The sequence below is a fragment of the Canis aureus genome, chromosome 5, assembly GCF_053574225.1.
Source record: "Canis aureus isolate CA01 chromosome 5, VMU_Caureus_v.1.0, whole genome shotgun sequence".
Taxonomy (NCBI): Eukaryota; Metazoa; Chordata; class Mammalia; order Carnivora; family Canidae; genus Canis; species Canis aureus.
Genome location: NC_135615.1, coordinates 62,841,026 through 62,868,738, shown reverse-complemented (window position 1 = coordinate 62,868,738; position 27,713 = coordinate 62,841,026). Strand labels below are relative to the sequence as shown.

The 27,713-nt window shown below is 37.9% G+C and overlaps 2 protein-coding genes across 14 annotated transcripts in view; one reads left to right on the top strand and one right to left on the bottom strand.

Annotated features, from left to right (window-relative positions):
• Nucleotides 1-15,149, bottom strand: part of RPGRIP1L (RPGRIP1 like) — a 105,402-nt gene extending 90,253 nt beyond the window's left edge. For 2 of the 5 annotated variants that reach the window (XM_077898402.1, XM_077898401.1), the window contains exons 1-6: nucleotides 15,004-15,148; nucleotides 12,020-12,111; nucleotides 9,820-9,964; nucleotides 6,220-6,518; nucleotides 2,424-2,526; nucleotides 951-1,094 (exon numbers count right to left, since the gene is read on the bottom strand). In XM_077898402.1, the coding sequence (XP_077754528.1) occupies nucleotides 951-1,094; nucleotides 2,424-2,526; nucleotides 6,220-6,518; nucleotides 9,820-9,964; nucleotides 12,020-12,104 (776 nt within the window). In that variant the 5' untranslated portion in view covers nucleotides 12,105-12,111; nucleotides 15,004-15,148. The other 3 variants (XM_077898404.1, XM_077898406.1, XM_077898405.1) reach the window with 3 other exon arrangements.
• Nucleotides 15,065-27,713, top strand: part of FTO (FTO alpha-ketoglutarate dependent dioxygenase) — a 428,971-nt gene continuing 416,322 nt past the window's right edge. For 4 of the 9 annotated variants that reach the window (XR_013380253.1, XM_077898409.1, XM_077898408.1 and 1 more), the window contains exon 1: nucleotides 15,065-15,411. Coding sequence is in view for 8 of the 9 variants with exons in the window: in XM_077898409.1 (XP_077754535.1) it covers nucleotides 15,232-15,411 (180 nt within the window). In the remaining variant the exon portion in view is untranslated. The remainder of the gene's footprint in view (nucleotides 15,412-27,713) is intronic. The other 5 variants (XM_077898411.1, XM_077898415.1, XM_077898412.1 and 2 more) reach the window with 2 other exon arrangements.

The following is a 27,713-nucleotide window of genomic DNA, read 5'->3' as shown; positions in this document are numbered from 1 at the left end:
TCATGGCATGGAGTTATATTAAAAAAAAGTGTCTACCAGAAATATATACTAATATTCCTTGGAGGGATGATATCTTATCTGACTGGGGCTAATTATTTAAAGAAAATAAAGGTGAAGGAATACGTGAAACAAAATTGGGAACATGTTAATGACTGTTTAAGCTAAGTGATGGGTACCTGGCAATTTAATATACTCTACTTCTGGGTATGCTCAGTCCAAGAAAACAAACAGAATGGTAAGAAAAGAAAAGAAAAGAAAAGAAAAGAAAAGAAAAAAGAAAAGGATGGAAGGGGAGAAAATGATTTGAGGAAGAATATGGTAAGAAGATAAAGTCTTATTGGAAAGACAGTGTGGAAGTACAAAACGAGAGAAAGGTATTAGGAACCACAAATGACAAAGGAGGATGGGAAAGAAAATATAGTACATTATAAACATCAAAAATGAAGAGGCAGCAAAGAGATTGCTGTAGGGCCACACTGTCATTCATAATAACCAACCGAATTTGAAGCAAATTTTGATTAGGAGAGGTAAAAAAAACATCTTTTGGGATCAAAAAAAGCTGGTACCGTATTATGGAATTTTTTTAGCTTTGAGAAAAACTTAAATGAGGCTGGACTTATTCACATGCTGTGTCAATAGCAGGGTTCTTGTCATACGTATTTCTCTTGGTAGGTGCAGTCAAATGGCATTAGAACTTCCCACAGTTATGGTAAATGCAACAAATGGATAAATGAGTTGGGGAGACAAGATGAAGCAAAGTAGGTTAGGGAAAAATGCCCTTCCGCTAGAGCTGTTGAGAGCAGTTAGTAGGTCTAGAGCAGGCTTATATGAAGAATGTTAAGTGAAAACATGATTTTTAAAATAGACTAGGCTTATCCTTCTATGGCACATGATAAAGTATTTTAAACTAATTTTGACCTTATCAAAGTGATATTTCTGTTTTAACATACCTTTGATCTGTAGCCTGCTGTTCTCGAAGCTGAAGAAGAGATAACTCAATTTCATTTTCTTTTCTCCTCAACTGAGTTTTCAGGACCTCAGCCAAGTGCTCTAACTCTTCTATCTGGCCTCTCTGTGACTGAATAACATTTTCCCTGAAATAAAGAACCTTTACAAGAATTTGTAATTTGAGGAAAAGTCTGCAGTATTCAAGATCAGTACAAAGAAAGTTCTTCATGATAAAAAGCAAGCAGAAGTTAAAATTTTTAGCTTAAGTGCCTCTGCATATAGTGACGAGTAGATTAAATGGGACGATTTAAAAGTGCATGTGGAATAATTCAAAATACTGCTTTTTATATAATAATGTCCTAGACAATAACTTGGACTTTGATTTAATTCAATTCAGTATGTATTGGTTACCTATTATGTACTCCACAATCTGGCCATCTTCAGGTAATTTATACACTTTTGTTCTTTCCTATGTACATCTGCCTAGATAGTTCAAATTAACTCTTAAGAGAGTGAGAGTGTGAACAAGAGAGAGAGCGTGTGTGAGAAATTTGCAAAACATAATAGTGTTTTTTTGCACGTATTTATTTCTCTACCATGTTTTGGTAGCATCCCAGTGTAATGAGCCTCAGGAAGCTTGTATAAACCCTTGTTTTTCAGCAGAACAGCAGGCAAGAAGATTAGGTCTAGTCTCCTGGTTTTATTCCTTCATAGGCTAGTCATTGTTCTAATTGGTATTTAAAATATTCAAAAGAAGTAATTTGAAGCCCATATTATTCTTGAGCAACCATCTACACCGTGATGCTCTGTTTCATGTTTTCTTTCCTCATTCAGAATTGTTACTTTTTGATGATTCAGGTGAAGGCCTGCAGGTAAGGTGGAACCTTACCTTCGTTTGTGTAACTCACAGACACTGAAACCATGAGGCTTTGATTAACTGGGAAAGTAAGCTAACTTTGGCAGAAGTAACTTTTCTGAAACCATAGTATGATGAAGAATGCAGTACCATAGAATCACAGTGAAACAAAATCTGAAATCCATATGTATCTGATAACTTCAAACTTTTAAGTCACTCCCTTCAATTCCTTTTTTTTTTTAACCGCAAAAAGGCTAATTAATTCAGGATCTAAAAAAATAATTACCTGTAATTTTTCTGAGAATGGAAATGTTGCCCCGAAATCTTGTACTATTCTAAATGACTGGGCTTGATGACATTCCTTTTGGGAGAAAATTATAATATAGAAGACTATTCTATAAACGCCTCCACTGATGTAGTTGGTTAAGTTGTTCATTTTCTTCATTTTTTTGGAAGCATGTTATATAGTATCTGTTCTTACCCCACAGATCTAGATGTATTTATTTAGTGGAGCAAACTATTTGTACATAAACCAATTGTGTTTAAAATAAAGGAAAGGGAGGTATCAAAAAAGACATGATTAATAAAGTTCTAAAAAGACGACAAAAAGAATACGTACAAATTTCTTATTTCTCCTCTGGCTTCTTCAAGTAAACTGTTGCCATATTTTGTAAGCATGGGTTGTAGAGTTTCTGCTACATCGACATCTTGGAATCTAATACCTAAAAGTCAATCAGTAAGATTATAAAGGTGAAATTGGGATAGAAGGACTCTTGATTTGCTATCATGAAGAAATTTGCAATATAAGAAAATTTCTTAAGTACTGAGAGATATGTGCTCTATAACACAGAGAATCAGAAATCTATTGCCAAAGGTACTATCGTTGATGCACATTAAATGTACGTAGCAGCAAGTACTGCCCATCAAATTCTACTATGGAAACCAAATCACCTAGAAATAATTTGATTCAACTTAAATTTAGAACTCCTAAAGTAATTTCTGAAAGAACCAAAGTCAGGGCTTTACAATATAAGCTAAAGTATGAAGGAAAAAGTTTTCAAAACCTTGACTTTTTTTTTTTTTTTTAGCATTTTTTGATATAGACTTCTTAATTTTTTAATTAGTCATTCACATTCCTTGACCTTACATATTGAACCTAATCTTCCTTTGTGTGACTCACAGATACTGTGGGTTTAAGTCAAAACTTTTCCTGTACTTAGGCTTATTCCAACTCAATATGAAAATCCATATTTAATTTTTTTTTTTTTTTTTTTTTTTTTATGATAGTCACACACACAGAGAGAGATAGAGAGGCAGAGACACAGGCAGAGGGAGAAGCAGGCTCCATGCACCGGGAGCCCGACGTGGGATTCGATCCCGGGTCTCCAGGATCGCGCCCTGGGCCAAAGGCAGGCGCCAAACCGCTGCGCCACCCAGGGATCCCGAAAATCCATATTTAAACAAAGGTAACTCAAAAAGGTATCACCAATGAGATTCTTTGAAATAAAACATTTTTGCTGCTGCTCTTAAAATATTTTTCTTATAAAAATAGTCGATGCATGGGACAAGTCTAGTCCCATTATTAAAAATGAGACATAGGGCAGCCCGGGTGGCTCAGCGGTTTAGTGCTGCCTTCGATCCAGGATGAGATCCTGGAGACACCGGATTGAGTCCCACGTCAGATTCCCTGCATGGAGCCTGCTTCTCCCTCTGCCTGTGTCTCTGCCTCTCTCCCTCTCTCTCTTTCTCTGTTTCTCATGAATAAATGAATAAAATCTTTAAAAAAAATAAAAATGAGACATAATTTTAATTGTATGATTACTTTACAAAATAAGTTACTAGAGCTTAAGGTAGATAAAATGACATAATTTAATTTTTTTAATGGAGCATAATCTCAGATATAAGGTACAGATAAAATTCATTTTCTTAAGAAAGTTTATTTTTAATTAGAATGGAACTATTATTTTCTGTTCCAAAATTTTCAATATCTATGGTTGTAGTTCAGAATAAAGAACAGAAAGGCTCTGCCTAAAGCCATTAAAATAATTTACTGTGTTAAAATTTGCCGATTTCGGCAGTAATGCTAATTCATAAACTTTTCCTACATAAATCATGGAAAAACTAAACATCACTAGTGAAATAAAAAAACCAAACAAACCCCAACCTACTTACCCTTAAAATAATCTTAAAACTTACTGTGTAACAGTGGTTTGACAATGGTTACATTTTAAAGCATACACAGCTTATAAAAATCTTTGTTCTACTGGTTCTTTACAATAAGGATTGTTTCTACATTACAATGATCACATCTTAAACCAGTACTTTGCATCCTTTCTCCTGACAAGGCACATATAGAAAATGGTAATGTTTATAGCAGCTTGGGAGGCAAGTTGGCTTGTAGGTGGAGAGGGCCTAGTGTTCTCCCCAAGTCACCCTACACTGTGATACTTCTGACAAGTGTGGGTAAGATCCAGGCTCAAAGGTGATCTTGAAGAGATTATTACTAAGGTATCAACCCTGATAATGGTGTCTTAAGTTCACTCAGAAAGATAATGGTTGAGAAAGTATTCAATGGGGCACCTGGGTAGCTCAGTGGTTGAGCCTTTGCCTTTGGCTCAGGTCGTGATCCCAGGGTCCTGGGATCAAGTCCCGCATTGGGCTCCCCATGGGGAGCCTACTTCTCCCTCTGCGTGCGTGCCTCTCTGCTTCTCTGTGTCTCTCATGAATAAATAACAAAATCTTAAAAAAAAAAGGAAGAAAAAGAAAGCATTTATCACTATTTAGTGCTTTGTGCAGCTTCTATGTCTTGGACTCTGTACCAAGTAGTGAAAAAAGATCTGAATTACTAGAAGTGTATGAACACAAGGATAAATTTAAACTTTATAGTCACATTTTAAAGACTAAGCTGCTCTGTGTCTCTTTTCTTCTTTTTCCCTATAGGAGTAAGCTTCCATCAGACTCAGACTCTTCTATTCAAACAGCAATTCACAGCAGTAGATTAGTTCCACGTTGATCTAAAATTTGGGCACTGCTTTTTTATTTAGTATAAAACACGTTATAGACTTTAGAGATGATCTTGCCCTACTTCAGTCACAGTTGACCAAACTAAAGTAGAAAGGTAAAATACACACCACGGAATTACCATTTCTTGACCTTTCTTCTCATCTGTGTTATTACTCCATTTTACATATGGGAAAGATGAGGCTCTGAGAGGTCAAGGCCCTCTTCCAAGTAGAAAGTTAATTAGCAGCAGAATGTATTTTTTAATTTATAATGCCCTACGACTGCTTTGGTTATATCAAAGTCTACTGCCAATCTCACAAGCTAGGAGTAGCTGAGCCCTTTCATCCTGTGGCTGCCTCCTGCTGTGTGGAGGCCTTACTGACTTCAAGGGAACTCTGCCTAGAGAAGAGAGAGGGTCAATATTTTGGCTTGGAGAAAAAAACAGAACAAAATTTTCTTCTTTTCTGTTTATATGGCATTTTTTGTCCTCCTACATGAATTGAATTGAAAGTTTTACACAGATTTTTGTATTCCTCAAAATGTTTGGTGTTTATGTGAAGCATGTTCCAAATGAAGATCAACTGCAGCTACAATTTTATTTCCTTCCCTAGTAGTTGAACTTAAAAAATGTTACTTAAAATATTTATTAACTTTTTGCCTCATTACAAATGGTCTGTCCTTGGAAGAACTGGGAATTTTTATTAGAAACATTTAGGTTCTTTTTATAGTAAGTTTCACCTATGCAACTGAATTGCTTTGTAACATGGGCAGGTTTTTGGTGATGCATTCTCGAATGAGGAAAATGATAAACCTATGATCATTTCTACAGATAAAGAAGACCTTTATGGTCTCCTGCCTAAATCCTTTTATTTTACATGTAATGATCAAGTTCAGAATGATTAGATGACTTGCCCAAGGTCACCAGGTAGTAAGAAGAGGAGCAAGAATGCAATTTTTTAAACCTTTAGTTATGTGCACATTGCATGGTCATGTTGCCTCCACATGATAAGAGACTTAAGTGATTCTAAAATTTTATAAAAGGTCTTTGGAAAAGGAAATTAAGTGTGATCACTCAAAACAGTAAGCATGATCATAAATAAGCAAACTAACTGGTTTTCCCATTTGCCTGAGTCAATGTGATTTCTGCCTGAAATACAGAAAACCACCTCAAACTCAACTTCTATTTTACAGTTTCACACGTGTCTCTCATATCAGGATAAATAGTTATGTTCAATGTTTTACTCAACAAATGATTTTTATGTTAACATTTTATCAAAACGCAAGTCAAAAAACTATTTTTCTATTTCTAAAGGAACTTAAAAACATGAGAAATACAGAAATACTGTATGTGCGTGTGTAAAACAACCTATTAAAAGATTTACATTTAAGGATTTAATATAAGCTTATTTTACCTTTCCTGGGGCATTCTTGTGAGCCTGCATTTTCATTCACTTTTCTACGCCCAGTGTTAACACGAGACTGCACATAGTTGTACGGCGTTTGCCTGTAACCTTGGATTTGAAGTTGCTGTTTGGCTGAAATGAGTCTGTTTTTAAGGACTTCATTCTGTCTTTCAAGCTCATGAACTTTCTCTTGCAGCCTCTCCATCATTTCTTCCATTTCCACATCTCGTCCCAGCCGCTTGGGGCCGCCACCAACCCGCTCATATCTTTTCTTGTCATTAACGAGCCGTATTAACTTGGTGGCCATTCTAGGGAAATAATAAAAAGATGAAAAGGAATGTGAGAAGTCAGCATAAAATGCATTCTGTTGAAAGGAACATAATCACTGTGAGGACTTCAGTGCAGAACCTGAATAATAAATTTCAGGTTTTGATGTAACTATTACTGCCTGTGAAGAATCCTTTGATGATAATTGAAACCACTGGGCAACAATCTGCTTTATAGCACTGACAAATAACAGTTTCCTAAGGCTTATCATTTAAGGTTAGTAAAGAGAGGACACATATTTACTCCATATGTTCCTCAAATGCAATTTTTAACGCATGACCTTATGTAGGAATGCTGTATGCACTTAAATGTAGCTACAGATTGTGGATGTGGTGGGTTATAGATGCAAGCCACAGTAAGTTACAACTTTTGAAAAGTGTGTTAAGACTATGTAGCATATAGGTGATCTGTTTTAGGGGAACTGTTTTCAGGTTCTCTAAGATTGAGACATGTTACAAATTCAAAAATGTTAGAATGCATTGGTACACACAGACAAAAAGCCCAATGAAAAATTCAGAAGAAACTGAAATGTGCCACTAAATGTTGCTTAGGACCCAAGGAGCATTCATGTTTAATGGCAGAAAATACTTAGATGCAAAAAGTATTATTTTAATGCTACCTTAAATTTAGACATAAGTTGTGTTTTTGACATCTTAGGAGTTTATACCTTTCATTCTTTTAAGTTTTGATAAAACCTGGTTAGACAGAACAAAAGACAGAAAGGGCACATGGGGGTGATGTAATATACACGTACGGAAAACATGCCTGACAGTGAATGGAAAAATCTTGGCAGGACAAGAAAGAAAAGGTGGCTTTGATGAGAGACACAAGTTCAAGACTTTACAAAATTGGTCGCACATCTTCAATAGCTGATTCTAGTTTATAGTGAATCTATTTTTATAAAGAGCCAGACGGAGATTGAAAATAAAAACTCACTTCATTTTTCTTTAAACGGGGTTTGCTTTATTTTAGCGTGGTTATGGACAGAAGCTTTTACTTAAGAGAACAAAAGTGAAATAAAAAAATCCTTAATAGCTTTGGGATGTCATAGAACAACCTTTTTTTTGCCCTAAGCAGAGTCCTCTGTAAAAGCGGTAGTAATACATGTCTATCTACACTTCTGGCTACTCGGCCTACAGCATGTGGCATCAGGGAGAGCAATGCATAACATAATCAGTTAAGATTGTTTTCTCTTTCCCTTGAGGCAAATCCATTAAACATGCTTTATAAGGGATATAGGATAATAAAAACCAAGATCCAAGAGTACCACAAACACCCTAGTAAAATAATCAATGGATTAGTTCCTTTTCCACCTAATCCAGAGAATGATATATCACTGGAAAATTTGGGCAGGTATCATAAGACCAACGGAGCCACACACTCTATCTAGCCCTTTAATGAGTTTAGGATCCTTAGCCCCACCCAATGGTTTAGCCATAGAAATAGGGTTGACATTTAAATGGGATGTCAACCGAAATATCTGAATCTTTTATTACAGAGAGACTTTCATAGAGATAGAGATCACATTCAAAAGACACAGGTTTAATACAAAAAAGCAGTCAACATGTGGAGAATAATAAATGACCCACATTTTTAAGAATGGCACATCAGTGGAGTGGCTTTAAATTCTTTCAAGGATGTTCAAGTAAATTTTTTGTTAAGAAACAAGATTGCATGTTTGTCCAGTAAGGGCAGTAGTTTTCATTTGTTTGATATCATTATTTTGTGTTATTAATACATTGTAAGTAATCTGATAAAGTTTAAGTACTTATTGAAAAAGGTGGCTTATCAAATCTATATTTATGCTGATGTGGTCCTAATTACATCTTAAGGATAAATTTAAAACTGTTCTGGGGTACCCGGCTGGTAGAACATGTGACTCTTAATCTCAGAATTGTAAGTTTGAGCCCCACATTGGGTATATAGATTACTTAAAATTTAAAAAGTAAAAATAAAAATCAGAGCAGTTCTACACATGCCTCTAGGTTGTGTTTGTGAAATTCAGAAGAATTTTAGAGCTTTGGGTCATAGTGGTCATTGGATTACTACTCTCAGGGCTAAGTAAAATAACATCCCAGGAGGTTAAATGGCTTGAACATAATATCATAGGCTAGAGGAAGAGAAATAATAGAACACATGCATACAACTTGACTTCTAGCTGAGTCCTTTTTCCATTAAACTACATGGCTCATTATTAGGTTGTTTTATATTTTCTGTCTGGGACAAATTACTAATGAGGTCAAGGTTGTGAATTCAATTATTTTACTGACCAATTAGGCCTACAAAGGAAAAAAAAATTGTTCAGTGGTCATAGACTACATTCTTCATTCTGATAGGATACGTGTGTGTTACTGGTCAGAAAAGGAATCAGGCAAGTGAGTCACATGTCTTGTAAAAAGACATTATCATGACTCAAAAAAGGACTCAAAGTAAAAGCCCCCAACACAGCAGGTCAGTGGGCCATTAAAACAAAGTCCACAGAGTAGAAACTGAACTAGAATCACCCCGTTAGGATACATTCTAAGCAGAATACTGACCCCACCTCCACCCCAATCTTCTTTCTTCCATGGCTTTCTCACCTTTTCATTTAACCTAGAACATGAATATGAATACAGGCTTGTTGAAGCTTACAAATGGGAATGTGCTTTTTTTGCTTTTAATGCCACACACTCAGAAGATAGTTAAAGTACTTCTGAACAAGAAGAAATGAAAGAATACCTACTTTTAAGAAGTTATCCCTGCAAAAATCTTTTGCACACAAATCAGGTGACAATAATTCTTCAGAAACAGTAGAGACTCTTCGAAATAGAGATTCTAGACTAATCCAAGCAAAGTTAAGTATGTTCCAGATACTGAAGTGAGGTTTTCATTAGTAAACCCCAAGTCTTAAGGGAACATGCATTCTAACAAGTTAGAATAGCTAATTACTTTTTCAAACTTTTATTTTAAACCAAGGCATTTAAAAAACAGATGCTTTGGCCATTTGCTTATTAAACTATAAATATTAAACCAGAAGTTATTTATAGATATGATATACTCGTGGCACTCTTAGCTATTAGCTTTTTCTTTCAAATAGCAACTTCAGACATAATAAACACTCATCATCTTTTTGGTTTATTATTCTAGTTTGTAAGATTTTCCATTTTTAAAAACTGTATTTATTTACAACCTGCCTTGTTCCAAAAAAGATTACAGGTGGAGTTTTCAATTAAGTTTATAAAAAAGCATATCCTCCAAACTTTACAGAGTCAGGAGAAAAAGCTAAAAGCTTTTTATCATAACCTTTTAATTTTATCCTCTTGCTTGCGGGCATGCTGTTTAAGCAAAATGTTCTCATCATGCAAACGCAAAAATCTGTCTTCCAGTTCCTCCCGACTGGTACGTGACACTGCCTGGCGAGACTTCATTGTCCGTGACATTGATGTTTCTGCAAAAATGCCAAGGTAATTAATAGTGCGATTACTTAAAATAGTCTCTAAAAATGATAATAATTGATATTTTTTTTAAAACATTTTTATAGCCTGAATCTTTTTTTTTTTTTAAAATCAAGTAATTAATTTATTTATGATAGTCACAGAGAGAGAGAGAGAGAGGCAGAGACACAGGCAGAGGGAGAAGCAGGCTCCATGCACCGGGAGCCCGATGTGGGATTCGATCCCGGGTCTCCAGGATTGTGTCCTGGGCCAAAGGCAGGCACTAAACCGCTGCGCCACCCAGGGATCCCGATAATCATTGATATTAATCTAATCCTCAATGCACTTTTTTCCTTCGTGATTTACATTTAAGATTGTTTTAGAATACACTATAGCATTGCTTACATCACCAATCAGAGGGAAGAATAATAATCTTTGCTATTAAAAGTTCACATGTGCGCCTGGGCAGCTCAATTGGTTGAGCCTCTGCCTTCCGCTCAGGGTCCTGGGATTGAGCCCCCTAGGGACTCCCTGCTCAGTGGGTAGTCTGCTTCTCCTTCTTCCTCTACTGCTCCCCCAGCCTGTGCGTTCTTTCTCTCTCTCAAATAAATACAATTTTTAATTTAAAAAAAATAAAAGTTTACATGCAATATTGAGGATTTCGGCAATAACAGTATCCATTCAACAGGATATTTAAATAACCATTCTTTAAGAATTTATAAGATGGAACTCTGATTCGATAAGACTTTTCAACATATATGCTCAATTATGAAAAAAATTTTAAAAAAGTATCTGAAACTGTGTTCTCTTTCTTTTTTTTAACAGAGGCAAGAGTTATGACAATAATTTGGTGAACATAAGAAGTTTTTTGGAGCTATGTATGGGTTTTGGGTTCTAGAAAATAAACTGTAAAATTTGCAAGTACAAACAAATAAACCTCTACAAGTCATTTATAAGCTATATTATATATATATTTTTAAAGAACTTTTATACCTTTTAGCATGTGTATATGATTTTTTACATATACTTAAATTCAGTATTTTCTGTATCACTGGCTAATTTTCATTATCATCCAAAAGAAATAAAGAACAAATGGACAAAGGTTAAAGCCCCTATAGTGGTAAACCGAGGGCAAGAACTGAACTTAAAGTAGCCAATTCCAATAAGCAGCTATGCACAATTAATGTTTATTGTATCTGAATACCTCATGTTCCACCAAAGATCTCAAGCAAATTTTATATATACATAATATATATATATAATATATATATCTTGTAAATTTAAAAATAAAAGCTGTATAGTCAAATTTATCTTTTTCAATGAACAATACACTGACCATCTTTCCGTGATAGTTCAAGGTGGCCACCTGAATTGTTCTAATTCACAGGGGTATTAAGACATCTTAGTGGAATATATTTTATATCACAGCTGTCTCAATGACAAATGCAGTAGCATGACAGCAGAGCTGACACACTGTATACACAAACAAAAACATAGTTCTACACTCTAAATTGCTCCTCAAAGCAGTGTTTTTCATTCTCAATTTGAAAGTGATTTTTTTAGCTCTAGGGCAACCACTAAATGATAAAAGGATAAAGGAAACATTTAATGTGTATTAATTTGATAAAACAAAGTCAGTATCACTTGGATAAACAAACCATTTTGAGATACTCTACTTGAAAGGCAAAAAATTTTAAATATGGCATTTCCTCCCATATAAAATTTAAACATAAAGAAACATTTTAATGGTGAATGTGATTTAAACCAGGCAATTCGATTTGGAGGCTTGATTCTGTGTAGTTTCTACTGATGTGTGGAATTTTAAAAAGATGATTTATAACAATTCTTTATCAGAACAGAGGGGGATTTTACATTTTCTATGAGCTGTTGATAATTGATGCATGCAGTAAAATACCATATGTTGTTCTAAACTCTCCATGTTCCTGTTTAGTACAATCAAGAGCTATATAGTTACTTAAATGGCTTTGTTTGTAAGGATATCAGAAATACTTTAAATTAAAAGTTACTGATCAAAGTTCATAATGATAATAAATAACAGCTGGCCATACCTTGCAACCCTCCCATTCCAGAGAGGTTTAGACCTATATCTTTCACAGGCAGGTCTCCTGCCGTCTCATCAGTGGGACCAGACATGGTCTATCTGTGGAGAAGAGAAAATTCAAATAAAATCTTTCCAACATATAACATTAACTGTGCAATGGAATGAACCAAATAAAATGAATTATGACTTTAATGGACATCTACTGTCTACACGTGCGGCTTGAAGACAGTAAAAGCTTCTATTGTACAAGTAATACTATATTCAGTCAGCATTTCTTTCAACAGTGTATTTCCTATAGTTTGCTTAGGAAATGGGGTAAGATTATCATTCTTCCTTCTTTTTATTTCTTGATCTGAAACAAAAACAAACTCCCGTAAATTTAAGAAATACTTCCTCTCTATTCCCCCCCTCCTTTATGCCCCCCAAAGCAAGCAGGTATCTTGGAAAAAACCTAGTTGGAAACTTGATTCAAATGGTTGTTCTATTATTTACTAGCTGGCCGAGTCACCTAATTTTGCTGAGTTTCAGTTCCTTAATTTTATTTCATTATTATATTTTTTAAAAACTCATTTTACTTTGTTATATATATTTATTTAAGTAAATTCTACCCTCATCATGGGGCTTGAACTTACAGCCCCAAGATCAAGAGTCACATGCTCTACTGAAAACTCAGACAGCCAGGTGCCATGGTTCCTTAACTTTAAAAATGGAGAAAAAATTAGCTATCTCACAGTTATTCTAACGGTGAGATGGTAAGTTAAAAGCAGTAGCATATTTGCCTGGGATGTCAATATTAGTTAACTATTAATTTTTAGCTTGGTGAACAAATGAGTGGGTAGGTCCAAGTTTTGTGAAAGATGTTTCATAAATTCACCAGCTGAGTTTTTGTTCTGTCCTGTGTTTGTTGCCATGAGGTCTAGTCCCAGGGCTTCCTACCTCAACATACAAAGCTGTCCAGTTAATTTTGGCATCTTTACAGTTTTACAGTTTCTATTCTTCAGAGATGCACCACAGTAACTCAATTTTGTACGTGGATATAAATGGTCTGTGCAATGTCTAGTATGTGGGGGAAAAAAAAAGATTTTATATTTTCATTTCAAACCACCCCAAAAGCCAAATGGAAACTACCAGTAAATATGCCTTAAGGCAGAGGTTCTCAATCTCTAGGATGTTGGGCCTAGAATGTAAAGTCCACGAGAGAACCCAGCTTATTTGTCTTGTGTATCTCTGTCTGTATTCTCAGAGGCTGACACACAGCTTGGCACATAGCAGGCATTTGCTAAATAACTGCTGAATGAATGGAATCCATGGAGCTTTGGGGTCTGTAGACCCAAGAGGTGGTTTATAAAATCTTGTATGCATATGTTTATATGCAACATCTTTAGGGAAAGAGTTCATAAACTTTATCATAACTCATCAAAGGTTGAGAACCACTGCATTTAGCTGTGCAATAAACAACGAACAGACTTATACCTGAGAGATTACCTCCTGCTTCTTTTGGAAACACTGCTACAGGAAAAGTCAATTTTAGGAACTAAAATTATCAAGCAGTTTAAACATAGGACACTTGTGTGTTTAAACGATGACTCTGCCATGACAGAGTCATGGTAGCTTTTATAATAATGATGATGGTGGTGGTGTGTTAACATTTACTGAATGCTTACTAAAATGTGCCAGGCCTCTTCTAAGGGCTCCAGTTATACGAATTAATCAAGTGTCTCACAATATCCCCGTGAGGTTGTTACTACTTTACAAATGCGAAAACCAAGACACAGCTTAGGTAATATACCTAAGGTCACACACATCTAAGAAGGGGTCGGTCATATTTTTGATTGTCACGACTGGGAAGGTGGAGGGCGGTGCTACTGTCTTTTAGAGGCCAGAGACGATTTTAAGCATCCTACAGTGCACAGAAACCACAAGAATGATCTGGCTCCAAATGTTAATAGTGCTGAGATTGAGAAACCCTGCACAGTGCTGTCATGCCTCTCCAACACCATCTTCTGTTATCCCTCCTTGCTTGCCATACTTCACTCAACACTCCTTTAAGTTCCTCAAATCCACAGTACCCTGTCTTGCTCAAAGCCTTTGCATGAGCAGGATTCTCATTCTTTGGGGCTCAGCTCAAATGTCACTTCTTGAGATGCCTTCTCTGATCACTCTGTGTTTGAGTATTCTTCCCCCCCCCTCAAATTCATCACTGCTTATTTCCGTTGCAGCAGTCATCTCTACCTAAAATTATTTGTTTACTACCTCATTACTGGTTTGTTTCTACTAATCAAGTATAAGCCTCTTGAGATGGGTTATCAGTCCTATTCACAGCGGTAGTGAACAGCGGTCTGGTGCAAGGTGGGCACCGACATTAATACTTAATTGATGAGGGCAGCCCGGGTGGCTCAGCGGTTGAGCGCCGCCGTCGGCCCAGGGCCTGATCCTGGACACCGGGGATCGAGTCCCCCCTGGGGCTCCCTGCGTGGAGCCTGCTTCGCCCTCTGCCTGTGTCTCTGCCTCTCTCTCTCTCTCGAATAAGCAAAATCTTTAAAAAATATTTACCTGATGATTAAATGAATATGTGGCATTGAGACTAAAAAGGTAAAAAGAATGCCCGCCGTCATGTAGTTCAGAGCCTATGGGGGTCATCAGGCGATAAACAAACAACAGGCCATTCAGGAGGTTTAAGGGCTAATGAGAGCACTGTGTTTCTGTGCCCTTCTGCTTGAAGGACTTGGATGGGCACAGCCATTAGCATTAACGCTCCTCAGCTAGGACTTAAGGCTGGGCTATAACATTTCAAACCGGTGCTGGGCGTGGGGATAACGGGCGGGCTGTGATTCAGGCCTGAGGATGTGCTGTCTCGTGCCGGGCTGCTTTCCACGCGAGCAGAACTCTAGTGCCTTCTCTCCGGCGTAGAGCTGACCCCAGGACCCTGCCCGGTGCTGCAGGTAGATGGTGGGCCACCTCCGTCCCCTTCAACTCCCCCGGAGTACTCACCGCCACTCTCTCCCCGCGGCTAGCTACCGTTGCTATAGCGCCGACGGCGTGCTGGGCGGCTGACCCAGAGGAGCACGGGAAAAACATGGCGGGCTCCGTTTCCTCCTGGGAAATGTAGTTTTCCTCCAGCCTTAGCCCGCCAGCTCGCTGCGTAGCTGTCGGCCCTGGGAAATTCTCGTGCTACAAACCCCGAGGCGCTCTCGAGCGTCGCCGCCTTGCATCCTGGGAATGGTAGTTCCTGCGGCTCTGACGGAGAATGGCGCCGGGCGGGAGCAGGACGCCGAGAGAACTACAAGCAGGAGGCGGGGTCCAGGGCGAAGGATCTACGCGGCTCGCAGTGGCGAAGGCGGCTGTAGCGGCAGCATGAAGCGGACCCCGACCGCAGAGGAAAGAGAGCGCGAAGCTAAGGTATGTCGGCGACTGTCGAGTGTGGGATCCTTCGTGCACTTGTAGCTAGGGGCCGGGAACCGGGAGGATTCGGTTGCACGGCGAGCGGACGCACGGTCTAAAGCCGAGGGATGACAGGGCCTTGTCAGTAAGGGCACCAGACACCCTGGGGGGACATACCTTCGTGCTGGTCAGGATGCGGGCCTAGTCCTGTTGGATCACGAATGAGAATCGCGACACCGTTTCCTTTTGCTCTTCTGCACCTCATTCCTTGGTCACATTTGTAGCTACCCTGGTGCCTCAGTTTACCGGACTCTCAGATGACTGAGCCTAACAGTTGTGCTTTCTCTTCAGTAATGGTTTCCGAGGACTGAGATTGGTTCAGGTGAAATCAGACGTGTTTATTTGGAACAGTTATCTCAGTGGCTGCCTGTCGTGCTCTGTGTCTTCAGCGGATAGGAGTCTCACTACAATCCTATTTTCTACCTTTTTGGGCTTCAGCCTCTGGTAGTTGCCATTTCATGGATGGCAATAATAACATCTATAGCGACTTTTTTTTTTTTTAAGCATTTATTATACGTCAGGACCTACGTTAAGTTTGTAAAGTTTACATTATTTCATGTTCCTACCATAGAAGATTGTGAGAGATTATGCAGATGGATTATCAACTGTCCTGTTTTACAGACGAAATCGTAAGGTTCAGAAGAATTGAGGGTTTCCTTTCTCTCCGCAAATCAAGTCCCTTTGGTTTGTTTAAATATGTCGATAACCTGTCCCCCTTTTTCTGTCTCCAGCACCTTGGACCAAGCTTCCATGATCTCTTTAATGGATGTTGCAACAGTCTGCTTATTGGTCTGCACTTACTCTCCACCCTAACAGCTCCCATGCCTCTGCCCCCTTTCTTCCACACAACTAGTCTGTTTTGCACACTCTGGAGAGTGATCTTTTTGCAATGTAAATCTGATCACGTCCCTTTCCTTCTTCCCTCCTCTGCCAACCACCTGTTTAAAAATTTCCCATGACTTTCTCTTGCTCTTAGGAGAAAGACACAATGTCACACGGCCTACAATGCCTTGCATGGTTTGGACCCTTCTTGTTTCTACAGCCTCATGGAACATGACACTCTCCTTGCTCTCTACCCATTAGCCACTTTGGCCTTTATAAAAGCCCCTCTTTCCTGCTTTATCTGGCTACATAACCTTTACACGTGCTGTTAGGTTGCCTACTCCTTATTAGGCAAATATTAGAGATGAGGACCAATGATAACTAAAACAGACACAGTTCTTGCTCTTGTAGAATTTAGAGTCCTACAGGTGTTTGTCTTAGGGCAGTGCTTCTATGGATTTAAAATATAAAGTCTGTCCTATAATGACCTGAGTTATAACAAGGTCTCACCAGGGACCTGACGTTTTCATGCTGGAGTCTGCCTGTGATATGGACAGTATACTAAAGATGGATTCAAAGGGCCTAGGATCCTTCTGCATTAGACTACAACAGTGCATAGAAAGAGATAAATGTCACCCAGTGGCATTGTGTATGATGTCCTTATCACCTTTCCTTTATAATTACGTTATTCATTCTTCTCATTGATTTATTGAATGATTTCATTCATCATTCATTCATTCATTGATTTATTGAACACCTATGATTTGCTAGACACTGGGATTATGACTTTAGCTAAGATGGAATCCCTGCACAAAGGAGCTTTTACCCTACTGAAACTTTACCCTTTGCCTATGAGATACTCATGTCATCCACATTTTATGGATGTGGAAACTGAGGCTTGAGGGAATCATGACTTGCCCAAGGCCACTCGGTGGCTATGCAGAACTAGAGCTCAGAATGAGGTCTTCTGACTCAAAGCTTTTTTCCATTTTCAACATGTGAAATGTATTTAATTGACAGAGCAAGTTGTCTTCCTGTTTACTTTAAAGAATTCCTTTGATACTGTTTTAAAATTTGCTTATGAAAATATTATTGGTTAGAACAAAGTATCGACAGTTAAGTTTTAAATCTTCAATAGAAAATGGTCAGTTACTCATGACTTACTTTTTCATTTCTAATCAACTTTACTGAGGTATAATATATGAACAATAATTCGTACCCATTTATAGTGTGCAATTTGATGGGTTTTGACAGATGTTTATATCTGCAACACCACCATCATAGTTGACATAGCAAACCTTTCAGTCAGAAATTTCCTCTTGCTGATTTGCAGTCATTGTCTCCCCTACCTTGGTTCCCAAGCAACTACCAATAAATAATGTTTTCTGTCGACGTAGACGAGTCTATTTTCTATGGTTTCATATAAATGGAAACACCGTATGTACTCTTGAGTCTGTCTGCTTTCACTGAGCATGATGATCTTTGAGATTTATTCATGTTGTCCTGTGTATCAGTAGTTCATTCCTTTTTTATTGCTGAGCAGTAGTGTACTGTTTGGATATACCACATATTGTTTATTCATTCACCTGTTGCTTAAGAACATTTGGATTATTTCTGGTTTGGGACTGTTAATGTAAAAAAAAAGCTACTATCATCCTTCATGTAGAAGTCTTTGTTTCTCTTGTATAAACACTCAGGATTCTAGTTGTTCAGTTCTTTGTTTAGCTTTTAAGAAACTACCAAAGTGGTTCTGCCATTTGCATTAGTTTCCTAGGGCCGCCAGAACTTGGTGTCTTAAAACAACAGAAATTTATTCTCTCTTAGTTCTAAAGGTAAATCTGGATGCAGGGTGTTGACAGGTCATGGTCCCTCTGAAAGTTCTAGGGAAGAATCCTTCCTTGCCTCTCTTGGCTTCTGGTGACTCCTGGTATTTCTTGGTTTGGGCAACCAGAACATAGTTGGCTTCTGTGTTCCCATAGCCACCTTCTAAGTGTTTTTGTGTGTCAAATCTCCCTCTCCTTTCTCAAGTAAAGACACCAGTCATTATATTTAGGGCCTACCCTAAATCCAGGATGATCTTAATCTCAATCAAGATCTTTGATTTATTTAAATCTGCAAAGATCCTTTTTCACATTTACAACTACCATGGGTTAAGATTGGACATATCATTTTGGGGGATGTTATTCACACCGAGTACACCATTTTATATCTTCATCAAATGTGTACGAGAATTCTAGTGCTCCATGTCCTCACTGATATTTATTATTGTCAGTCTTTAAAATTTTAGCCATTCTAGTAGCTGTGTAGTGGTATCTCAAGGTGGCTTTAATGTCCATTTCAGTGGTGACTAATGACATTGAGTATCTTTTTAAAAAAACCTTTTGAGGTATAATTTATGTACTATAAAACTCACCTCTTCTAAGTGTACAGTTCAGTGATTTGTAGTATATTTACAGAGTTGTGCAATAATCACCATAATTTCAGTTTAGAACCTTTCCATCATCCCTCAAAGAAGATGTGTGTTGATTTGTAGTTTATTCCCCTGTCCTATCCCCCATCCCTAGGCAACCACTAATCAATTCTTTGTCCTCAAAAGTTACCTTTTCTGGAGATTTCATGTAAATGGAGTCAGACAGTATGTGGTCTTTTTTGTGTTTGGTTTCTTTACCCAGCATACTGTTTTGAGGTTCATCCATGTTGTAACATGTATGAATCAATATTTAGTTCCTGTTTATGACTAAATAGTATAATATTCCAGTGTGTGAATATGCCACACTTTGTTTAATCCATTCACCAGTTGGTGGATATTTAGGCTGTTTATACTTTTTGGCTATTTTAAACAGCACTGCTATGAATATTCCTATTCTACTTTTTGTACAGACATATATTTTCCTTTCTCTTGAGAAGATGCCTAGGAGTGGACTTGCTGGTCACATAGTAAATCTGCATTTAACATTTTAAGAAAGTGCCGTACTGTTTGTTTTCGTTAGAATGTTTAAGTCCTCCCAAAATTTTTATGTTGAAATCCTAAATCCCAACGTCATGGTATTAGGAGGTGGGGCTTTTTCCCCACCTTTTTGAGGTGATTAGTAAAAGGTTTAGTGTCTTGTAAAAGAGGCCTGAGAGAGCTCCTCATCCCTCCTGCCTTGTGAGGACACAGCCAGAAGTTTGGAGTTTGCAACCGGGAAGAGAGTCCTCACTAGAACCTGACCATGCTGGTACCTAAATCTTGAACTGCTAGCCTCCAGAACTAGATGCAAAGAATTTCTGCAGTTTATAAGCCACCCAGTTTGTGGTATTTTGTTTTGGAAGCCCGAATGGACTAAGATACTGTTTTCCAATGTAGATTCACCCTTTTATGTTTCCACCAGCATTGCTTGAGGGTTCCAGTTTCTTCACATACTTGTCACCTCCTGTTAATGTCTTTTTGATTGTAGCCATCTTGGTGTGAAGTGTTTTTTTTATTTTTATTTTAAGATTTTATTTATTTGAGCTAGAGCATGCAGGAGAGAGCATGAATGGGGAGGGGGGACAGAGGGAGAGGGAGAAGCAGGCTCCCTGCTGAGCAGGAGCAGCACATAGGGCTCCATCCCAGGACCCTAGGATCATGACCTGAGCCAAAGGCATATGCTTCACAGACTGAGTCCCCCAAGTGGCCCTCATCGTGGCTTTGATTTTCATTTCCCTGACATGTAATGATGCTGAGCCTCTCATGTGTTTATTGACCATGTTTACATTTGTTTTTGTGAAGTGTCTATTCAATCTTCTGCCCATTTTTTGGGTTGGGCTGTCTTCTTAAAATTAAGTGTTAGGAGTTGTCAGATTTTCTAGATGTTCTTTGTTGATGATATGTATTGTGAACATAGTTTTCCAGTCTTTTAGTTTATTAAATGATTGTTTAAAGTACGAAAATACTTAATTTTGATAAAGGTCTAATTTATTGATACTGCTTTTTATGATTAATGCTTTTTAATGATATCTATGAAATCGTTACCTATTCCAAGGTCACAAAGATTTCTTGTTTGCTTTTTAAATTATCTCCATAATGGGTAATATTACTTTTGATTTTTCTTTTCTCTTTGAAATAACTTAGATTGTGTTTTCTTCTTGTGATTGCTTATGCTATAGACTTTTATATGTTGTGCAAGTCTGGAGGGTGAATGAAAAGGCTGGACTAAATGTTATCTAGCTTTTCCTGATAATGTTTATTTAATCTGTGTTAAAACCTAAGAATGCACCAAAGTATATTCATTCATTTAAAAGAATTTCTTTAATTTTTAAAAAGATTTTATTTATTTGAGACAGGGAGTATGAGTGAGGAAGAGAGAGGGAAAGGGAGGTGGCAGAGGTAGATGGAGAAGTAGACTCCCCACAGGGAGCCTGATGTGGGACTAGATCATGGGATCATGACATGAGCTGAAGGCAGATGCTTTACTGACTGCGCCACCTAAACGCCCTATTCATGCATTTTTATAATGAATTTTTCTTGTAAGGCATACGGTGGCATGGTCCAGATTGGTAGTTGGAAGTCTCAGTTGGAACCATGGCCTTAAAAATTTCCTTGCTGTTGGGATGGAGGGTTGGTGCCCTGTGCCTCAGTTTCTCTAGGGAGAAAATGGAGTCAAGCATGGCTTCTTGTGTGGGTCACTCAGAGGATCCAGTGTGATGAGGTCCCTGTGCCAGGGATACGGTAGATATGGCTTAGCATGAGTTCGATCGTCCGAAGGGCCCTTTACCGCTAGAGGGTTGCCTCCATGCTTTTGTTTTTCCAGATGCTATAATTTGTTATTTTAAAATGATTTAGGGGTGCCTGGATGGCTCAGTCCGTTAAGTGTCTGCCTTTGGCTCGCTCGGGTCATGATCCCAGGGTCCTGGGACTGAGCCCACATCGGGCTCCCTGCTCATTGGGGAGTCTACTTCTCCCTCTCCTTCTGCCTACTGCTTCCCATGCTTGTGTTCTCTCTCTCTGCTAAATAAATAAATAAAATCTTTAAAAAAAATAAAATGATTTAAAATTTATAGAAGTGCTGAAGAGTAGAGCAGAGAGCCCTCACAGGCCTATTATGCAGATTCACAAGTCGTTAACATCTTGTCACATTTGCTTTTTTGCTTTCTGTCTCCCTAAATATACACATAAACCATTATTATTATTATAAAATATTTTATTTATTAGAGAGTGAGTGAACACCAGCCAGGGGAGGGAGAAACAGGCCCCTCTGCTGAGCAGGGACAACCCCCACCCCCACTCCACCCACCCTGGCAATGTGGGGCTGAATCCCAGGATCATGACCTGAGCCAAAGGCAAAGATGCTTAACCAACTGAGCCACCCAGGTGCCCCTGTTATTTTTTTTTAATGAACCATTACAGAAGAAGTTGGAGACCTCATTCCTCTTTACCTCTGCTTTACCTTTACTTCGGCATGTATTTTCTAAGAACAAGGACACTCTGTTATATGGAAATACAGTGAATTGTCACATTCAGAAAAGTTTACTTTGATAAAATACTCTTATTCTAAAGTTCGTATGTAAATTTTGCTAATGTCCTAATAATATCTTTTATCGCATTTTTTTTTTTTTCTGGCCCAAGTTCCACTCTAGGACCACACATAATCTGTAGTTGTCATATGTCTGGTTTCTTTTAACCTTCTCTAATCTGGTCTTCTTTGCTTTCTTTCATGACATTGACATTTGGGATGAGTGAGGCATTGTTGACATTTGTGATGACTTACAGGCTGTTTGCTTTGTATGCTATACCAGTATTCTTATTTGTCTAATACTTCTTATAAGGAGACTTAGATTATGCATTTTTGGGATGTATGTTTTTGCGGAAAGATAGGGACCATTAGAGATCACACATTTACAACTCACATAATTATCCTGCCTGTAGATGTGTTTTAGTTGGCCCAAACTGTGTTTGGAAGTTTCTGAATTATTTTATAATACAAAGTGGAGATAAAAATTTGGATGTCTAGCTTTCTTGAAAAACTAGACTCTCTGGCAACACCAGGCATGCGCTGCACCACCTGGAGCTGCATGGTGGCTGCCCCTTTAGATGGTAGATGGACTTTCCATTTTGCCACACTCCACGTTTGCCTGTTAGCAGTTTAGAATATGGGGCTGGAGAAGCAGACTCCAGGAATCGAGTCCTGCTCCATCACTGATTGGGGCAAGCAGCTTCATTGCTCCCAACCTCAGGTTCTTCATCTGTAAAATTGTGATGTTTATGATCATGATGAGGATTAAGTGGGATGTATATAAAAGCACCCAGAACATTCCTGCACATATTAAAAATAAAAGTAGTTGTTACCACCATCACATCATTGGCATCAAGTTACCACTTACCTGATCCCTGTAGATATTATAGCCTCTGTTCAGGATATTCACCTAGTATACTTATATCCACTAATTGGACAGATTTCTCAACTGGGGTTCCACTAGCTTCTCTCCTGTGGATCCCACGTGGTATAAGTTATGTACCAGTCTTGGGAGAATTGAGAAAATAGTCATTCAAACCATTTTTTGTGTTCTGTGATTCCAATGAGGAATCTGGTTAAGTGCCAAGTAGCATATCTAGGACTGGGGGCACGTGGCTAAATATGGCAGATTTGGTTCTATGGAACTGACTGCCTTTCCATGAAAAGTAATAATTAAACAAGTACCAAGAGTATAGTGGTGAGTTTTTATCATGGAAGTGGGACATGGGAGCAGGGAGGATCTATGTGCTATGGAAGTCATGGAATTCCTTCCTCCGGAAGATCTGTTTAATCAGGTTGTAGGATCATGGAATTCCTTCCTAAGATCTGTCTAAGGATGTAGCCTTATGAGAGGCCTAAGACTCCTTTAGAGGTTGTTCAGAAATATTAGACCTGTTCTTTTTTCTAATTCCACTATAGTTAACACAGTGTTATATTAGTTTCAGGTGTACAGTATAGTGATTGAACAAGTCTATATATTACTCAGTGCTCATCATGGTGAGTGTACTCTTAATCTCCATTTTCTATTTCATCCATATCCCAACTCACCTCCCCTCTAGTAACCATCTGTTTGTTCTCTATAGTTAAGAGTCTGTTTTTTGGTTTGTCTCTTTTTTTCCTTTGTTCATTTGTGTTGTTTTTCAATTGCACACATGATGAAATCCTCTAATATTTGTTATTCTCTGACTGACTTGTGTTTTGCTTAGCATTGCACTCTCTAGCTCTATCTATGTTGTTGCAAATGGCAAGGTTTCATTCTTTTTAATGGCCGAATAATATTCCATTGTATAGATACACCACTTTTTTTTTTTTTTTAATGAGTAGGCTCCAAACCCTTGACCTTGAGATTAAGAATCTCATGCTCTTCTGACGGAGCCAGCTAGGTGCCCCTATACCACATTTTCTTTATTCATTCATTTATCCCTGGGCACTTGAGCAGCTTCCATAATTTGGCTATTGATGCTGCTGTAAACATAGGAGTATGTGTATCCCTTTGAATTAGTGTTTTTGTATTTTGGGGGAAATACCCAGTAGTGTGATTACTGGATTATAGGGTAGTTCTGTTTTTAATTTTTTGAGGAATTGCTGTACTGTTTTCCATAGGGACCCTACCAGTTTGCTTTCCCACCAACAGTACAAGAGGTTCTTTTCTTCCCACATTCTTGTCAACACTTGTTTCTTGTGTTGTTGATTTTAGCCATTCTGGCAGGTGTGAGGTAACATCTCATTGTAGTTTTGCTTTATATTTCCTTGATGATCAGTGATGTTGAGTCTATTTTAATGTTGGTCGGTTGGCCATCTGGATGTCTTCTTTGGAGAAATATCGATTCATATCTTATGTCCATTTTTTAATTGGATTATTTGTTTTTTGGGTATTGAGTTTTATAAATTTTTTTAATGTATTCTGGATACTAACCCTTGTATGGCTATGCCATTTGCAGATAACTTCTCCCATTCAGTAGTTGTTTTTTAGTTTTGTTGACTGTCCTTTGCTGTGCAGAAGCTTTTTATCTTGCTGTAATCCCAATAGTTTATTTTTACTTTTGTTTCGCTTTCCTCAGGAGACATATCTATAAGGAAGTTGTTATGGCCCATGTCTGTGCTCTCTTCTAGGATTTTTATGGTTTCAGGTCCCACATTTAGGTCTTTAATCCATTTATTTTTGTGTTTGGTGTAAGAAAGTGGTCCCGTTTCATTCTTTTGTATGTTGCTGTCCAGTTTTCCCAACACCATTTGTTGAAGATACTTTTTCCAATTGCATATTTTTCCCTCCTTGATCAAAGATTAATTTATCATATAATTGTGGGTTTCTTTCTGGCTTTCTATTCTGTTCCATTGATCTTATGTCTGTTTTGTGCCAATACCATAGTGTTTTGATTACTACAGCTTTGTAGTATAACTTGAAATCTGGAATTGTGATACGTCTAACTTTGTTTTTCTTTTTCAAGATTGCTTTGAGGGGTGCCTGTGTGGAACAGTTGAGTGTCCGACTCTTGGTTTTGGCTCCAGTTGTGGTCTCACGGTCCAGATATTGAGCCCCATGTCAGACTCTGCACTCAGCGCAGATTCTGCTTGGGGTTCTCTCTCCCTCTGCTCCTCTCCTTCTCCCCAAATAAATGAATAAATCTTAAAAAAATTTTTGCTTTGACAATTTGGAGTTTTTTTGTTTCCATACAGATTGTAGAATTCTTTTTTCTAGTTCTGTGAAAAAAGCAGTTGGTATTTCAATAGGGTATTAGAACCATTCCTTAGTCGTGGAGTGAAAAGATGTAGATGCTGAAATCCAAACTCGTTTCAGTGGTTCTTATGTTGGCTTGAGTAAGATCATCTTTTTAAAAAAATACTGAAAATAGAACAGTTTACATTTATTACTGAGAGGGTTATATACGTTTAATAGTAACATAATAATTTTGTTTAAGTATTGTACATTTTTATCAGTGACGGAATATATCCAGAATAAACTTGCTGTTTCAAATAAAAATTATTTAAAAAGTCTGTTTTTGGTGGCAATTGTCTTAATATCATTTAATAAAATAAATCTTAAGTTATATGTAATGAGTTATAAATATAATAACTGAATAAAAAGAAGTTTGTTGTTTATGTAAGTACTTTTTAGGTCTTTTTACCTCAGTTTTATTTTATTTTTTACAGTTTGATATTTTAGTGAGGTTCTGAGAAAGTTCTTTTGGTCTTTGCCTTCACCATGGACCATCTTGGATTATTTTGCCAGTGTATCTGTTGCTAATTTAGGAAACTAAACGTAGAACATTTTTGATGGTGGCCAATGACCAGGGGACTTAAGAAATTAAAACTAGGGCTGCCCAGGGTGGCTCAGTGGTTTAGCGCCGCCTTCAGCCCAGGGTGTGATCCTGAAGAACAGGGATTAAGTCCCAGGTCAGGCTCCCTGTATGGAGCCTGCTTCTCCCTCTGCCTGCATCTCTGCCTCTATCTCTGTGTCTCTCATGAATAAATAAATAAAATCTTAAAAAAAAAAAAAAAAAGAAATTAAAACTTATCCTAGCAGATTCTACTCTGTGATCTTTTTCCCTAAAAGTTTTGCTTGATCTCTCTTCCAGTATATGGGTCAACCTTTAATCACCATTTGGTAGTTTCGATTGCCTTCTTTAGATAAAAGGGTTAGTTTATTTGTTCCTGGTTTTCAAACCACTTTATATACATTCCTTGAAAACTTAACTAGCTAAACCATTGAGTCATTGTGAATCTTGTTACTTTGTATTATTTCTAGGTCTCTTCTTAACCATGCTAGTGTTAGTTTTGAAAACTAAATTTGCCATTTGAGAAATGTCTTAGACACTTTTAAACAACCATTAGGGGATCCCTGGGTGGCGCAGCGGTTTAGCGCCTGCCTTTGGCCCAGGGTGCGATCCTGGAGATCCGGGATCGAATCCCACGTCGGGCTCCCTGCATGGAGCCTGCTTCTTCCTCTGCCTATGTCTCTGCCTCTCTCTCTCTCACTGTGTGCCTATCATAAATAAATAAAAATTAAAAAAAAAAAAAACAACCATTAGATTCTTTGATGACAATATTGGTGTCTGATTCATCCTTCCTTCTCTCTAGTATACCTAGTAGTGTCTTGCATATAAGAGACATTTATAGGTATCTGTTGAAGAAAGATTGAATCGTTAAGAGCCTCCAATGTCTGATACAGGTTGTGTGTGACCCTTACTAATTATAATATTTGCTCCTTGGCTGCTGATTGGATTTTATTGTGCTAGGTTTGGCAATACAATTATTGGCTTTTAGACTGTATGCTTCAGGAAAGTGGAGACCCTGTCTGGTTAGTTCTGTTATTCACCATTCCATTATTCCATTCCTGGCACTTCACATTGTGCCAAGCACACAGTTGTGTGTGCATATTTATCAAATGAATGAATGAATTCCCAAAAGCATCACCTGTTGTTGGTCATTAGGCCTTCCATTAGTGAGAGCTGAAACTGGAGCCTGAAAGAAATAATGGAAAAGCGTTAAATACTTTATGGATTGTAAATTACTTGACATAGGTATAGGTATTAATTTTGAGAAACAGGATTCTTTTTTTCAACATTTGCTTAGCACCTGCCAGCAATTGTTTTCTGGTGCACTCTTTCAAATATCAGATGCTAGTTCATCCTCTGTGTATTTTATAGTTGTTAGTTTGTTATGGTAGATTTCTTGATAAAGTTATAAAGTGTGACTTTGTAACCTCTAGATGACAAGAACTTTTTTTGTTTGTTTAAAGGTTTTATTTTATTTATTCATGAGAGACATAGAGGCAGAGAAACAGGCAGAGGGAGAAGCAGGCTCCATGCAGGGAGCCTGATGTGGGACTATCCGAGGACTGGGATCATGCCCTGAGCCGAGGACTGGGATCATGCCCTGAGCCGAAGGCAGATGCTCAACCGCTGAGCTACCCCAGGCGTTCCTTGTTCCTTTTTTTTTTTTTTTAAGATTTGGAAGGCAAGAACATTATAGTTGAGATGGTACTTTTGGACCCTTGAAAAAGGTACTATTCAGAGGTGGATTTAGAGTCCTGCTAACCACATTCACTTGACTTCTGTTATAAACTGGTTTTGTATTATTTTACAAAATTGTCTCACCAGTTGATTTTCCAGTGTAAGCTGGAAGGAATCTGGGGGGTGGGGGTGGGGGTGGGGAGGGGACTATTGGGTTGGATCAGGAAATGTTCAGGAGATTAAGATTTGCATTGGTAGGAACTTGTTTCCAAACCTTTGTCCTTGGCATTGTGTTTGTCTGGAAGGCCAGTGCATGTTTGAAAGCTGACCCTTGAATAGGTGCTATAGGCTTGCATTTTTGTTTATGCTGTGCACATCTGTCTTGTTGTCATGCCCATCATTTATTTGCTCTGTAGTTTTGGAAATGAGATGCTTGCAAAGTGACCATGCCTTCCTTTCTGTTAAAGAACTGCCATATGGCTAAGTGGCAGTTGAGACCTTTAAGGCTGGT